Source organism: Microtus oregoni, unplaced genomic scaffold, assembly GCF_018167655.1.
Source record: "Microtus oregoni isolate MIOR12 unplaced genomic scaffold, Mior012 000028F_ref0000031, whole genome shotgun sequence".
In the NCBI taxonomy this organism is placed as follows: Eukaryota; Metazoa; Chordata; class Mammalia; order Rodentia; family Cricetidae; genus Microtus; species Microtus oregoni.
Genome location: NW_024543087.1, coordinates 20,832,941 through 20,848,821, shown reverse-complemented (window position 1 = coordinate 20,848,821; position 15,881 = coordinate 20,832,941). Strand labels below are relative to the sequence as shown.

Genomic DNA, 15,881 nt, shown 5'->3' with positions numbered 1-15,881 from the left:
ACGGAGGAAGGGACCCGCATCCAGGTGTCAAAGACCAGAAGCAAATGTCCCCCTGACCACGTCATATCTTTTTTTTTCTAGGTGGGTGGGGGAAACAGAAGTAGCCGGGCCAAGCAAGCCGCTCCGCTGCGGGGGTAGGGTGGGGTCGGGGGCGCCTCTCGTAAGCACAAGGCGAGGTGGTTCTCCCAGGCGGGCTGCGGCGGTTGGGGAGGGGGGGTTGGCGCACGCCCCCCAAGCCCCGCAAGCCCACGGGCCTCGCATGACATCAGATGCCAGGGAGCTCGCAGAGCGCAGGCGCGGGCGGAGCAGGCGGGCGGGAGGGGGCGCGTGGCGCTGCTGGGGAGAGCGCTCCTCCGCCCAGCTCGGTCCCTGCGCCCCGCTCCACCCGTGCCTAGCTGCCCGCGCCGAGCCTCGGGCGTCCACAACGCGACTGTCGCCCGTGCAGCCAGCGCCGCCCTCGGCTGCGCCGCACACCCTGCCTCCTCCCTTTCCGCCGTCGCCGCCATCGGACACGCAGCCGCAGGCCGGGGCCGGGCCGCAGCTGGGGAGTCAGGGGCGCGCGCAGCCAACCCTTCCCCCTCCGGCTCCCGCACCGCTCGCCGCCTCCCCTCGCCCTCCTACTCTCCCCTCCCTGCTCCTTCGCCGCTTCCTCCTCCTCCTCCTCCTCCTCCTCCTCTCCGGGCCCCAGCTGCCAGCACCATGTCCGCAGGGGGAGATTTTGGGAACCCGCTGCGAAAATTCAAGTTGGTGTTCCTGGGGGAGCAGAGCGGTGAGTACTCGGTTTATTCTCTCGGCTCGGAGCCGAGTGCTTTCCCCATGCCGCCCATTCAGTCACCCCACTGGGGACCCTCCCAGCCCCGGCTCACCAAGGCCCTTCCACGCCCGGGCGGAGGAGGAAAGGGATGCAGATGGGGAAATGGGGCCGGCTCGGGTGGGGCCGGGCTGGGGAGGACCCGGGGTAAAGGATGGAGGCTGCTCCAGGGTCAGGATATGAGGGTGAGGGTGGGATCTGGCTTGGGGTCCCCCGTGCAGGTGCGTCCTGGAGGACCGAGGGCGTCGGCTAGCACAGTGGCTCTAGGCGCCGGGCTCGCGGGCTCGCTGACTAGCTCGCACTGCGGCACCGGCTGCGGAGCACGGTGCAGGTGTCTGGGTGCCAGGGAGGGTGTGGGCAAGGGGACAGGAGTCTCTTTTGGGAGAACGAAGTGGGGCTAGGGGCTAGTTGCCCCCACCCCAATAAGGTTGCGCCCGAGGGGTTCCCTTTGGACCCTACCCAGAACCAGAGGAAAGGACAAGTCCAGCCCCGAAGCAGATGGCTCTCGGGAATGGGGGACATGACACCTGTCCCTTTTCGAAAAGAGTGGGTGCAGGTGGTAGGGGAACAGAGTGCTTAGCTTCCCAGGCTTACATCTGACTAAGAAGGTTCTAGACCCACTGTCCTTCACTAATTCATTAGCCTCTTTGGGGCTCAGGGGTGTAGACCATGAGAGTGAAGATTCTCTCCACAGCAGGTGACTTGGGGGATGGTACAGAAGCGTCTCATATCAAGGAGCTTGGCATTGGGCAGAGAAAGGCCTAAGCGACACGCCCTGCCTGGCTTCCCTGCCCCCTCCAGAGAGCATCATTGAAGCCGGTGGATTCTCCCACCCCCATCTCCCAGCTCACCGCCCTTCTTGGGGGAGGGGAGGTCACCGTGACAGCCAGCCAGAGCCAAAGGAGGGGGAGACTGAGGGTTTCTTTGCTGTCCAGGAGCCTCCCCACCCCAAGTATCTGCAACCCAGGTTGGTCCAAGGTGGGAAGCCCAGATGGAAGAGCAGCGACCCCTCTGATACCTGTAGGAAGGTGTGGCTCCATGAACCTCGGTCCAGGAGCCTCATCACCATCACCAGGGGGTTACAGAGACAAGCTAGGCTCTGAGCATTTCTGCTGGAGGAGAAGAGGATCCCCAGGGGGCGGGATCTCCGGCTCTGGCTCTGGAAACCAGTCCTGTTGGCTGGTTTAGAGTCCAAGAGAAGGAAGGCTGTGGGAGGACCTGGTGGGCTCAGGCACAGTGCAGCTATGACGTGCGTGCGTGGGCTGTGGGGGTCACATGGCCACCTTCTGTCTGTTGATGCTCTCAGTACCTGATATGGAGGGTTGGGATCAGAATGGAAGACGTGGTTGCCAGTCCTGGAGAACTGGGTTTGGGACATTTCAGATCCAGACCAGCCCAGCTAGGTAGTCAGCCGGCTCTGATTTCCAGTTCTTTGTAGATCCTAGTGTCACAGAGGACACTTCCGTCCCTGCTGTGTAGAAAGGGTTTGGATGTACCTCAGCCCTAGGAGGGAACCTGCTGGTGTACAGCATCCTTGAGGAAGAAGTCTCAACTATATTGTCTTCTGCCTAATTTGAGGCCTCTCAGACACTCAGTTTCTGTCTCTGAAAAATGGCTGTCTCTGAAAAATGCCTCATGTTTTCCTCAGTGCCTGCACTATGCTCAAAGAATTTTGTTTATTCCAAATCTGAACACAGTTCCATAAAGAATCATATGTGGTGGATTTGAATGAAAACTCTGTTTCCTTAGAAACACTGCTGATGGGGGAAACCCTTGCTGAGAATTCTGCCAATCCCTCCCCCTTTTCAGGTCAGAAGTCACAAAAGTGAGAGTCTGCCTTTGCCCCAATGCTTCTGTGGAAAGGAAGCACCAGGGAATAGGGAGGGTTTGCCTAGAGACCCGTCGTGAATTGTGAGCACTTTAGGAGCAGGAATCCACATTTTCACTAGCCTGTCACTGGGAAATAAGATGACCTTCAATGGGGGAAGCCACATCCGGAACCTCTTAGAAAGGATATAGGGGCTCATGGATAGTTTGGGTGACTTAGAAGGAATGCTGGACTAGTTAGCTGGGGGTAGAGTTCATGGGCCCTTGGAACATGGTCCATCAGTGAGATTAATTGCTAGCCACCTTGATACTTTCTGGCAGACAGCCCAAGCTCCTGAATAGTTCCTTCAGCTTAGCTGTGTCATTAGTGAGTTGTTTACCTCAGCTTTACAGAGCCTTTGGTGTCTGTGAGTTGCAGAGGTATGTGTATCCCCAAGCCCAGCCGTGTCGCCTTACCTATGCATGCTTTTGCATGCTAACATCCTTTGCAGCCTGTGCTGTGGAGGGAGGCTCCTGAGGTCTGATCCAAACTCTACCCTAGGTCTCCCTTCTTCTGTGATCTTGCAGGCCCCTTGCCTTCTATACCAGGGCACTTGAACCCGCTGAACTCTGAAGCATAAGCTTGCCTATCTGAGCTGGGTCTGCTGGTGATGGGGGAGGGGAAATACAGACATCTCCTGATCTCTACTCCTGGCAATATGGTGGTATGCTCTAGACTGGTGGGCAGGGAGATATCTGAACTCCAAAGAGGAGGGTCAGCCTTGGAGCAGGGTAAGGAAGAAGATACCCTGGGGCAGTTAATCGCAGGTAGGCATGATGCCTTCAGAGGTACCAAGGAACTGGCTCAAATGGGAAAGCTTTGAGTGCCCCGTCTCTGGAACACACCTCCAGCCTGGAAGAGAGCGTGACAGCAGAGTCAATGTTATCACATGACCTATGGACTACAGTCTGGCTGGCAGTGCCAGCCCCGCCCGGGGATGGGGCCTCAGTGGACACTAGGGGACCTAGGGCAAGGTATTTCTTTGCATCAGGGAGGCCATCCAGTCCCGTTTGTGCTCACGAAGCTGTCCGGGTCTTCCTGACTAATCCTAACATGGATGACAATGGCGGGGAACACAGGAGGGTGACACACACCAGGCTGGTCCACGACCCTTGATAGCATCCAGAAAAGACAGACAGGCACAAATGTCTGAAGGGGAAGTGGACATGAAGGGTTTCTGTCTTCCTCCCAAATTATCAGAGCCTTCAAGGGCATCTGAGCCTCGCCAGACACATCTTGGTGTGTGTGGTGAGGAAAGGGGGAAGAAAGAGTGGACGTACCTGAGGCAAGCTGTCTGCTGTCCCAGGCTGAGGTCAGTAGGCCAGCCTGTGCATCCGTAGGCCTGAGTGCAAGGACAGGAAGAGATTTCAGAGAAGCTCCCTTGCTCCCCTTCCTCTAGCCTGCTCGCCAGAAAGCATAGGTGGAGGCACGGGATCTGCCTTGCTGGCGCCCAGTAGAGACTGACCCCCACTTCCTCCAGTTAAGGGTTAAGGACAAGCTGCCCACAGGCTCAGCCCTGTTCCGTGCAGCCTCCCTGCCCACCAGCACACAACTGCCCTTCAATAGCTTGGTGATGTGCCTGCTGCTCCCCTTCCAGAAGCTTTCTCCTTCTTTCAGTTCCCAGGCTTGCCTTGCCACAAATGGACAAAACTTGTTTTTTTTTTTTTTAACAAGTACTTAAAAAAAAAAAAAAAAACAGTTGGTCATGTGCTATCCCATGACCCTCTTCTCTTGTTTCAGTTAGCTAAGGATTTTAGGATGCTCATTAACCCTTTGGGGTACCCGCCAGAGCACTTCTAGAGGATTGTGTCTTAGTCATCTCCTGCCCTCGCCGCCCCATCTGTGGGCTGTGTGTGCTCACCAAATATCTTGATTTGAAGATGACGACATCCCTGATGTGTGAGAGTTGATGATGGCCTGTTGGCAGATTAACAGTGAAGGAGTCAAGGCAGCTTCCCTGCATCCTGGCACTTGCCGTCTTCTCGTGCCAGAGCTTCTTACCAGGGACACTTGGCAGGTTTTTTTTTTCCTTCAGGGAATTTCATCATTGTGCCATGGTCATGCACAGTCCCCTGAGATTCTCAAGGATTTCCAGCTCCTTTTATATCTCTGAAGAAACCTGGGGGAGCTCCCATCTTAGCAGGGTCAGGAAGGGCATGTCAGACCAGTTCTCTTGGGGGCCTGGACTAAACCACCAAGCTCTTCTGTGCCTCAGTTGCTCATCTTACTTTCTTTTTTTTCTCTTAATTTTCTCTCTCCCTACCCCCTCCCTTGAATGATAATACACGAGAGAGAACCTTGGATGTTGGGTGCAGACTTAGAACCCTTGATTTCTGTTTGTTTCGAGAGGTGTGTAGGAGAGACTCGCATAGACACTGAGAAGAGTGTACCAGTGTGCTTTCTGGTACTGCACTGAAACACCCGAGTCAGGCTAGCTTTGCAAGGAAAGTGGGTGCCTTTAGCTGACACCGAAGAGTCAAGGACAGGGTGCTGGCAAGTGGCTCGGTTCTAGTGAGGCTGTCATAACAGATGACATCGCAGTGTTGGGAGTGATTATGAGAGCGTGAGGTCACATTACCACAGGACGGTAGATGACTTCCAGTCCCTTCCCAGTCAAGCTCCAGTGCACCAGAAACCTCCTAAAAGGTTTCTTGTCTTTTTATTTGTGTGGACGATTGAGTGGGAATGGGGATAGGGGGATAAGATGGTGGCCAAGGGTCTTATATAGTCCTCACTGGCTTTGAACTCCCCGTGTTGCTGAGGATCACCTTGAGCCCTCCAAACTCCACCTCCTGAGTGCCAGGGATTGAGTGCAGGGCCTCGTGCCTGCTAGACTAAGCACTCTGTCATCTGAGCTAAATCCCTGGTTCCACCTCTTAAAAGATCCACTACTACCCGAGGGACAAACCACATCCGGACTAGAGACTTGAAGACTATAGGCAGCACAAGAGAAAAATGGCGTCAATAGTGCCAAAGATAGATACAAAAGGATTTGCCAGTAGAGAGAAAACAAAGTGTGCTGGCTGTGCCCTGTAGTGATGACCAGCTTTTGAATAATAACGTTGTCATTATCTATAGTCCTTAAATAATTATAAATCCTTTTAAAATGTAACAAAATAACTTCCCGTCCTTTTCTTCTACAATTGCACCCCTAAAGTCAGTCCATGTTGCCCTGATACTGCAGACAGTCCTTGGTGTATGTTGCATCCAGCCTGCCCTTGCCACCCAACCCCATTCAGTGTCTTTCACTGTTGCTGGACATACAGGGCTGCCTGGTCTTAATATAAACAATGAAATTGTTGGGCAGAACCATGGAGCCAAGTGAAAGGTTAGGTAGAACAGTAAAAGCCATGAATGGGGTTGGACTACTATCCTGGGCATGTGTGCATGTGTGCGTGTGTGTTTGTGTGTGTCTGTATGTATGTATCTGTCTGTGATCCTTTATTGTGTCTCACTGTGCAGAAGGAAAGATGGAGGAACTCTTGGTGGAGGTTGCCAAGGAGAAGTACCAGACACGCCCTGAGATGGGCAGCCCTTTTGTTCCAGCCAGAAATACAGGCTGCTGGGAAACAGGGCTCCAGGCAGGGCCTGGGGACTTGAAGTCCCAAGGGGACTGGGAATGGCAGGCAGTCTTTGTTTCTAGAACCAGGGAAAGGATGGATGCCGGTTCACTTCTCAGGACTCCTGAGGAGGTCTATATTATATGCCAGAGCTTCAAAAGTCAAATTTTCTTTCTTATTTCTATGACTTTTGTTTGAAACTAAGAGGGATCATTTCAAAAAGTAAAATTTTTGGTGCCATGAGTATTTTTTTATCACTTTAATAAAGTAGTTTATTTTTAGTATAAAAACATATTTATCTTGTGTTCTTGGTAACAAGACCAGTGGGAGCCTAGGTAACTGGGGCTACGTGCCTTGGCCTGGCGCTGTCTCCAGGGGGTGACACACCCAAGGGACAGACCTGGTTCCTGAAGGATACAGATGATAGTGTAGCCCTGAGGGCAGAATTGCTTCTTTAAAGTGGTCTTCAAGAGGGCTGGGAAGATGGCTCAGCCATGAAAGGCTAGGTTCACAACCAAAACTAAAGTGTTCTTCAAGAAATAGATAGAGAGGCTGGTTGTCGGTGTCTTTCCCTGCTAACCTCAGGTGGCTCCAGGTACCTCAGGTCTGGTGCCCCAGGATCCCCAGGAGCACTTTGTACTTTTCCGGTCACCCATGACAAACATGCAGTGATAATCATTTTGTGGTTCATGAGGCAGCGGCTTGGCTTCTGCCTTCTATTCGTGTAGCAAATTTAGAATTTGGAGCTGGGGCTGGAGAGGTAGCTTAATCAAGGGAGTGCCTTGCAAGCATGAAGAACTTTTTTGGTTCCCCAAAACTCATATTAAATGCAGGGTGTGGTCAGGTGGTGGTGGCACATGTCTTTAACCCCAGCACCTGGGGAAAAAAAACAAAACTAACAAAACACAAACAACGGTAAAAAAAATTTTTAAAAAGTGAGTTGTGGCAATAAATACTTTTAATCTCAGCACTGGGGAAGCAGAGGCAGGTATATCCCTGTGGCTCACTAGCTAGCCAACATAGTCTACTAGCTGAGTCCCAAGCTAATGAGAGACTGTCAAAAAAAGGGAGGGGTTATGTCTGAGGAATGACAGGTTGGCCTCTGACCTACATACACACCACACACACACACACACTCACTCACACACTCTCATACACCCCACCCAAGCATTTAGACCAGGTCATTGTCAAAGTCAGGCCTAGGGCCAAGAGCAGGGACAAAAGAACACTGAGGACTTAGGAGCATGAGGTCTGCCATAAATGACTCAGAACACCTGTGCCAAACACATTGCTGAAGAGGAACCGGCACATCCCTGTGTAGAGCAGGCCGTGAAAGGTGTCGGAGCCCAGCACAGGAAGGACAGGCCTTAGGAAAGAGGCAGGGTCCCTATGAAGGAGGCTGGTGACTGACTCAGGCATTGTGTTGTGGCAGGCACTATGTCTCCCCACACAGTGAATTGCTTACTTGTGATGCCTTGAAGGGGACCAGTAGAGAATCAGCCTTCAGCCTACTTTTATTGGGGACTTCCTGCCCAGGGTCTAGTTGGGAACCAGTTACCAACAAGGGATGAACCCATTCAAACAAAGTGTCAGCTTGTCAAACCACCTGCTGTGTGGACTGCGTGCCTGGGTCTACAGTGTCCTGGAGACTCAGATGTTATTTGTCCCCAGCTCCACTCTGGCTCCTAAGACTCCTGGGTAGGGTGGCTTCTTGGGCCAGTGGAGCTCACTCTTCCTTCTGTAATCTGTGCTGGCACCAAGCACGATGCCAGAAATACAATGTCACTTCAGCCTGGAGATGAGCACGGTGCTGGCATGAGAAGCTGCAGGGGGGCGGTGCTGGTTAGGATCGGGGTGGCCAGCTCCGCTCTGGCTCCTCTCTCCTGGTGTGTTTGGTCCATCCTCTACTTCCTGTCACCAGAAGGCATTTCTTCCACTTATTGATGACCTAAGATGAAAGTAGCCAGGAAGGTGACAGCTCTCAGGCACCCAGGGCTCTGATAAGGAAAGAGCCAGAACCAAGGCAGTGTTGGTGACCCTGCCTAAGCTCCTGCTCCAGCCATCACTATGTCAGACCACCCGAGTCCTGGGCTTCTGCCCTCACTGTCTGGATGGTGTTTGGGTTGCAGTAGGACCACGCATGCTCCTTTTCCTTAGTTCATGACCTTGCTGGAATTTCACAAAGATCAAATGTGTGAGTACACGGCACACGGTTAAAGCCCAGGTGCCAGCTGGCTTTGTCAGTAAAATCGTGACGGAAGCTTCCCCTCCCCTCCTCACTGTGCAGCTGTTAGGGAAGGCACATAGGTGCACGGAGCATTTCTGCAGGTACGCTGCAGCCCACAGCCTCAGCGTGGCATGGTGGCTCTTCCATTTGACAACGGAAGAAAAGGAGGCTTTGTGAGGAGGAAGCGTCTATGGACCCAGTAAAGCCCAGAGGCAGCCTCTACTCAGCAAGGAGGAGACCTGGGCCTCTGGCTTAATGTTTGCCCCTGCTCAGCCCTCCTCAGTGGCAGGAAGTGGCACCAACTCACCAGCCTATCCCTTCAAGGGCCACCAAAGCCCCTCATGGGAAGAGCACTTCATCTTCTCTGACGAACAGGAGCAGAAGCTGTGTGTGATGTGGCCTGGGGCCTGTGGAGTGTTCAGAGCGGCACTCAGCCTGAGGTAAGTGGGAAGACGCTCCAGCCATTATAAATAGGAAGCACTGTATACAGAAGCAAGGCTCTGGCCCTGGTCTGCTTAAGAGAGCCATTGGAAGTTCTCAGAGGTTTTAGGACGAGCGGGAAAGCACCTGCAGGCATGGAGATGCAGGGGTCAAAGGGCTTTACTCTGCCATGACAGTAGAAAGCTTGGGGCTTCTGGAGAACGGGGCATGGTTCAGGGCTGTGGGCAACCTGGTGGCCTGCAGGCGTGGGAGAGTAGCAGGTGTAGGGCTCGAGCCTACTGATGTCAGGGCCAGACCTAACGGGTCACCCTTGCCTTCCCACGCCGGTATCTGAGCCTGTCTTGTAGAGAGCGGGACCCATGGAGGCTTGGACAGAGGAGGCCCATGCTCATGATCCTAATTTGAAGGTCCAAGTGACTGAACTTGGTCCAGGTCCGACAGAGGACATTCAGAGCATAGAGTGGACTTCCGGGGGTCTAAGTTCAGTCCTCTGCCTCGTCTGGCCTGCCTAGTTGAGCGGGTGTATTCTCTCAGTTTGATCTTCAAAGAAAAGCCTTGGGACAATGAGAGGAATAGGGGAGGACTCACAGCCTTGTCTCACACTGCCCTCAGATGTCCCAGAAATAACTACTTTGAACTCCCCTGTCTGCCTGGCCTCCACAGTAGGCTGGGGCTCCTGGCTACTCCGACCTTGGGGGCAGGGGTGTTCTAGGTTGTGGTAGGCCTTCCAGACTTCCCTCTGCCAGCTGCTCAGGCAGATGAAGCATGCAGTGAGCAGCAGGTATTGGCTCTCTGAGCAGCCTCCTGCCAGTCCTCCCTTACTCGCCCCCCACTTCCTCCTCTGCTGCTGTCTCCCCTTAAAGATGAGGAGATTTGAGAGCACCACACAGCTGAAGAGAAAGTGCTCATCCCTGCCTTGGAGACCAAAACCTAATCTTAAACTGACTGCTCCAAAAGCCAGGGTTGAGAGCCAGGAGCCTGGGCGGAGGTAGAGAAACACCACTCTTGAACCCACCCCGAACTGGGAAAGAGTGGCCTGTTGGGATCAACTGGGGACTGGTTTTCAACCTTCACAGCCCATGACCTTTGCTCCCTGCCCTTCCTGTCTTGGCAGTCTTCCACTGCAGTGGAACACCACCTGGTATAGCTTTGGCAGCATGGATGTAGCCGATTGCTTCATCTGCATTGACAACCCCTTGAACAGTACCGGATTTATCATCTCTGAGGTCAGGGTGGGGAGGACCTCGTCTCTGTGTTGGAGCTCAGCAGAGGACAGAGGCACAACTTTGACTTGTTCAGCCTCTTCGGGGTCTCTATGTCCCCATTTCTAGAACAGGCAAGGGTGGGAGCTAGAGACCCAGACCCAGTTCAGGAATAGATTGCTGTAACTGTGACCTGTGCACCAGAGCCAAGTCCTGAGGGATGAGCAGATAAACTTCTGGCTAACTCTAAGAGAGGGAGAGAAACATTCCCCCCTGACCTTGTGATGAGCAGGGAGTGGGACACAGGGCAGAGCAATGGAGGCCTTTGGAACCCCACCCCTCTCTCTCATGAGTATGGTGAGCAGGCCAGGAGGGAGCCACAGGTGTAGCCAGAGGGGAAGACGGAGACCAAGGAGTCAGGGAAGGTGTGCTTACTGCCTCCAGCACAGGCCAGTACAACACCCTAGGACTTAAAGGACTCACTGGCTTCCCTGGGGCTTCCAGAGCCAGGATGCTTGACTGCTCATAGTAGTGGTACTATCCATCCCAGGGTTCTGACCAAGTCCAGTCAAAGGCTGGCGGTTCTGTCAGACTGCTGCTGGTTCTTGGGCACAGGACATTGTGACCGTGAAGGCCAGGAAGAGGACTGTAGCCCTGTGGGGCAGTCAAGAAAAGGAAGATTCTGAGTGGTGCTTGCTGGAGGACCTCCATCAGCAAGTCCCAGTATCCCAGCGCTTCCCGTGGGGAGCTGAAGGGAGGGGCGCCGAGTTCCACCTCTTCCTCCCCCAAGGATTTTTGCTGCTGCTGTGACCCTGAAGATGACACTTAACTGGTCCCTGTAATAAAGTCACACCTTGGGACTGAGCTCTCGGCTGACTTCTGCTCCTTCTGTAGAGAACTCTCCCCAGGAAGGGCTTCATTTCAGGGAAAAAACACTCCCAAATTATTTTTAAGTTCTTAGCACATCCTACATGCACACCTAGGGTCTGTGTGCTCTTGATTCTGATTCATCGGGTTTCCTCCCACTTCCCCACAGCCCACCATAGTACTGCAGGCCACTGCCCGGATCACATGGAGTAGGAGGCCTCACTAGGAAGGCACATGGCCAGCCTCCAGTCCTGGTCTTTCCTACCCACATCAGAAAATGGCAGAGCCCCACATGTGGGGCCAGAAAACTCAGCTCTTCTGCAGCTCTGGGAACAGAAGGGCTGCTGGAGCTGGCATCTTCAGTGTCTGCTGTTTGGGGGCCCCAGCTGTGGTGTGGGCGAACTGGGCAGAGGTGTGGACCAGTAGGCACTGCAGAGCAGCCCTGCCTTCTGCCTTTATCCCAGGAGACTGAGAGGAATGTCTGAAGGCTAGAAGACCCCGTGGTGGAGGTCTTGGGGGGGGGGGGAGTCAGCCCAGTTCACAGCCGTAGGAGGGGGAAGGGAAAGGCAGTCCCCCGTGAGCATGTCACAGTGAGTCCCATTTCTCAAATATCCTTCCCCTGAGCGCAGATGAACTTGGTGATGTGCTGCTAGCCCATACAGTACGGCAGAGGTGGCAAGAGGTCACTCGTGAAATTGAGTCATATTACTGGGAAAGGTAACAGGATAGTTTGTCCATTGATTATTTTTCATTGATTAATTAAAATTTATTCTTTAAAAACGTCATACATGTATGCAGTGTGCTTTGATGATAAGCATCCCTTATTTTCCTACTCCATGTCCCCCAGGGGACTACACCAGGTGTCTTTCTCCACTTCTCTCCACCATATATTTTGAGACAGGGTCTCTCAATGAACCTGGAGTCATTGATGGGCTAGATTCACTGTTCAATGAGCCCTGGTAATTCTCCTGCCTCTACCTCCTGTGCTAAAATTTATAGGCATGTGCTGCCTAAGGAAAAAAAAATAGCCCTTGCTTTTCACAGGGGTGTTGAGGATGTCCTCATGCTAGTGTGGCAAGCCCTTTGCCCACTGAGCCATCTCCCCAGCCCCCTCAACTGTTTTATTAGAAAACTATTCCTCCAGGCCTCAAATAAGCTGCCTTACTGTGTGTAAGTGTGTGTAGAGAGGGACTTTGTGGCTGGGAGCTGTGGCTGGCCTCTAAGAAGTAAATGCAGCCACCAACCAGCAAGAGAACGAGGCTTCAGTTCAGTCCACAACCATGAAGATCCAAAGTCTTGTCTTCTACGTTATAAGCTTGGAGGAGGATTCTAACTTCAGAAAATAAGTACAGCCTAGCAGCAGACACCTTGTTTGTGACCTTGTGATGGTACACAGCAGCAGATAGCTTACACAGAGGAGAGAAGGTGGTGGGGGTCCCTTTATCAGAGAAGAAGTGGAGTTCTCAGGAGGGATCCGTGACCTGCCCTAGGTTAAGCAGCTGCCCAGGCCCCATTATGAAGCCCTGATGCATGATCTGCTTATGTTCTTCATGTGGTCTCAAATAAACCTCTGTCACATGCAGGGCTAGAACGTCCGGCAGGCCCTTCTTGCCATGCCCTTGTATTCTGAGGCTGCCCTGATGGGTGGCCCTCCCAGGAGCCAGGCCGCCATGTTTCGTTGTCCTCTAAGCTCTCTGTTGGCACTTCCTCTTGTATGGAGCCTTCCTGGAGTGGTGGCACATTGGGGGACCGTGTGGGTTCATATCAGCGGCAAGGACAAGGAGTAAGAACAGCTTCTGAGGGCAGCCTTTCAGTAGTGCACTGGAAGAGACCGTGCCTGGCTGTGGCCCTGGTGCTGAGTCCTGTTAGACAGGTGACCCCTCTTCTCTGGCTTCACATCTCTTGGATGTGTGAAAGGTAGCATGGTGCCAGCTGGCAAACCAGGGTGCTCTCAGTCTCCATGGTAACGGGGGCTGCTTCCGGTGCTACCTCTCTGGGTCCCAGCTTCTCTTCCTATCCTCTGTAGATCCTCATAAAGCTTCTGACCTTACTTGCTGGCCAGGAGAAACGTGGATTCTGAACCATCGGCTCCAGAGTCCTCTGTGGCTTCCAACATTATGGGGCTGCTTTTGAGACTGGCTCCTTAGAGATCTAGAGCATGCAGTGTGGGGGCGAGAATCTGAACATTGCCCCCATTCCCTGTTTCTTCATCTAGGCTGGTGCCTGACCAGCAACCGTCTGTGTTCCACAAACGTTGGAGGCACTGTGGTCCTTCCAGTGTTCCAGATGGCTCGTGTTCACACAGGCCCGGGGGCCTGAGGTTTAGCAGACCTCGTGGTACTTCAGCAGGAGACCTGCTGCTATGCAGGGGTCAGTACATATGTCTCATGAGCAGGAGGATGAATGAGAGATCTATCAATTTTCCCTTTCCAACCGGCTTGAGGGGGGGGCGACCTCTGTCCATCTTCTCCCGAGCCAGAAGTAAAGTGAGAAGCTGTGTGGGCATCTGCGGAGGACAGAAAGAGGAGCGGGGACCCACAAAGGCAGCACAGGAACCAGCCCCTGTTCTCATGGAGACTGAGAACATCCTAGCTTGCCAGCCGAAGAGTTCCTCTGAGAAGGGCATGGACTTCTGGGGAGATGCCTGCCAGCATCCGTCATCTGCAGGCCTCTTCCGCAGTCCTGAGCAAGCTTGGTTCCATTGTCGTGCCAATGCTTTGACCTGGTCTTGGAAACTATAGGTTATTACAAGTCTCTGACAATTCAGGGAGCACAGCCATGCCCCACAGCATTCTGTCCGCCATCTTGCCACCTCATCTTTCTTCTCTTTCTTCCTGAGGCTTTTAACATCCACACCTCCAGCCTTGGCAAGAAAAGGATGAGCATGCTCAGTACTTTATCAAAGTCATGACTGGCCAAATCAAGACATCCTGTTAGATAAGCTGCCAGATTTCATTAGCAGAAACCTTTTAAAGAGATGGGGTGGGGGTATGGGAATGGAGCATGCTCATCTCCCTTCTCTACAGCATGCTTGTGATCATGGTGGACCAGTTCTGCAGCTTCTGAGATGCATGGACACAGTTGGTCTGTAATGTCTTTCTGGAGTCGGGCTGAGATTCAGAGCAGCTGACTTAGCTCAGTGTGACTTTCCTGGGAAGCTAAGGGTTGCTGTGTGTGCTGTGTATGGGGACCTGCCAGTGCCATGTGTGTGACATCCAGGAGTCTTTACTTGGCCTGCATGGACGGCACCACACCTTTCTGAGATTGCTATGAGTGTTTGATGCCACCCTGCAAGGCAGAAAGAATTGGGACTTGGGTAGGCTGGCTGGGGTTGGCTAGCCTATAGTGAGGTGCCGAGATCTCGGAAGGATCCCAGAACCCCTGAAGGTGACCTTCTTGACCATCAGTCCTAACAGCAAGCCCAGGGAAACTGAGGCATGTCCACACAGACCTCTTGTATTGGCCATGTATGTACACACACCTGTATATATATGTACAACATGCATCTCAGATGTGCACACAGCAGTGGGAACCTGTAATAAGAAAAGCTTACAGCAGCCTCTGACGCAGCTCAGTCCTGTTCCTCCATGAGGCTTGAATAGATGTACAGTAATATTCCAGTTTCTTAGGGAAATCTCACTAGGGGCAGGAGAGATATTCAGCTGTTAAGAGCCTACCCAAGTTTGGCTCCCAGCACCCACATTAGGTGACTTATGACCACTTGTAACTCCAGCTGCAGGGGTTCTGATACCCCTCGCACACATATGAACACGTACTTAAAAATTAAATCTTAAAATAAAACATTCACCAACATATTTGTTTAATCAGAATATACCATTTCCTGATTATGTTGGGTATCTCAGAGACATGTATATACTATAACTATTATTTTTCCTTTTAATTGTCTTTTATTTTGTCATACTTTTAGGTTCATAAAAAGTTAGAATAAATAATATAAAGACTTCCCCTTTGCCTTTAACACAGGACCTCACTTTCTAAATCTTAAGTAGTAAAAGTATAGAATTCTTTTTGGTTTTTCGAGACAGGTTTCTCTGTAGCTTTGGAGCCTATCTTGTAACTAGCTCTTGTAGACTAGACTGGCCCTGAACTCTGCCTCACTACTGGAGTGCTGGGATTAAAGGTGTGTGCCACCACTGCCCAGCAAATAGTAGTGTTCTTAAGACTTTGGTCATATAGATCGTATGGATGAGGAAGCTAAACCCCAGAGAGGGTAGTAACTAGTATAAGGTCACACAGCCAGTCAGAGGCAGAACCAAGCTTATAAAACCCAGGCGTGGTGACCCTCAAAGCAGCTGTGCTGATGACAAGACAGAGTGAGTGACTCTGTAGCCGCCTCTCCTTTTGCCCCTCAGTTCTCCCATACAGTAGATCTGCCAGCAGTGAATTGTCTTGGCATTTGTCTGTCTTTATCTCACTTTCATTTTTGAAATATTTTTTTTCCTGAAATAGTAGAATCTGGGGCAGATACTATTTCGAAGAGGCTATTTCCTCAGCATGTCCTCAAAACTGGAGTCCTAGGCCAGAGGCCCAGCCCTGAAGGTCCCAACTATTAGGTCCCCATCACCTACTCCAAAGAAAGCAGGGAATAAGGGTAAAAAGACAGAGAAGGATTTTGATGAACCGGCTATGCTGGGAAACAAACTCCATTAAGTATTTTCAGGCTGTCCATCTTCTGGGAACTGACTCAAGGTTTAGGTCTAAGTAGACAGAAGAGTGACGGGGGGTAAAAGGTTTGCCTAAGTAAGCAGTCTTGGTTAAACTGGCCAGTTCCGGTTCAGCTAGGTAGCTGACGTCCTTGCTTGAGGGGTCAAGCCAGTCCCCTTAAGACATTTACTTCTGTGCAGGGAGCAGGGGAGGGAGGAGGGGGGGATGGAGAGGGACAGAC

General features: G+C 52.3%; 1 protein-coding gene across 2 annotated transcripts in view; it reads left to right on the top strand.

Moving 5' to 3' along the window:
- The first annotated feature begins 200 nt into the window (after positions 1 to 200).
- Positions 201 to 15,881, top strand: part of Rab6b (RAB6B, member RAS oncogene family) — a 58,821-nt gene continuing 43,140 nt past the window's right edge. The window contains exon 1 of one of the 2 annotated variants that reach the window (XM_041676918.1): positions 201 to 769. In XM_041676918.1, the coding sequence (XP_041532852.1) occupies positions 700 to 769 (70 nt within the window). In that variant the 5' untranslated portion in view covers positions 201 to 699. Of the gene's footprint in view, positions 770 to 8,843; positions 8,906 to 15,881 lie in introns of those variants that run through there. The other variant, XM_041676919.1, reaches the window with a different exon arrangement.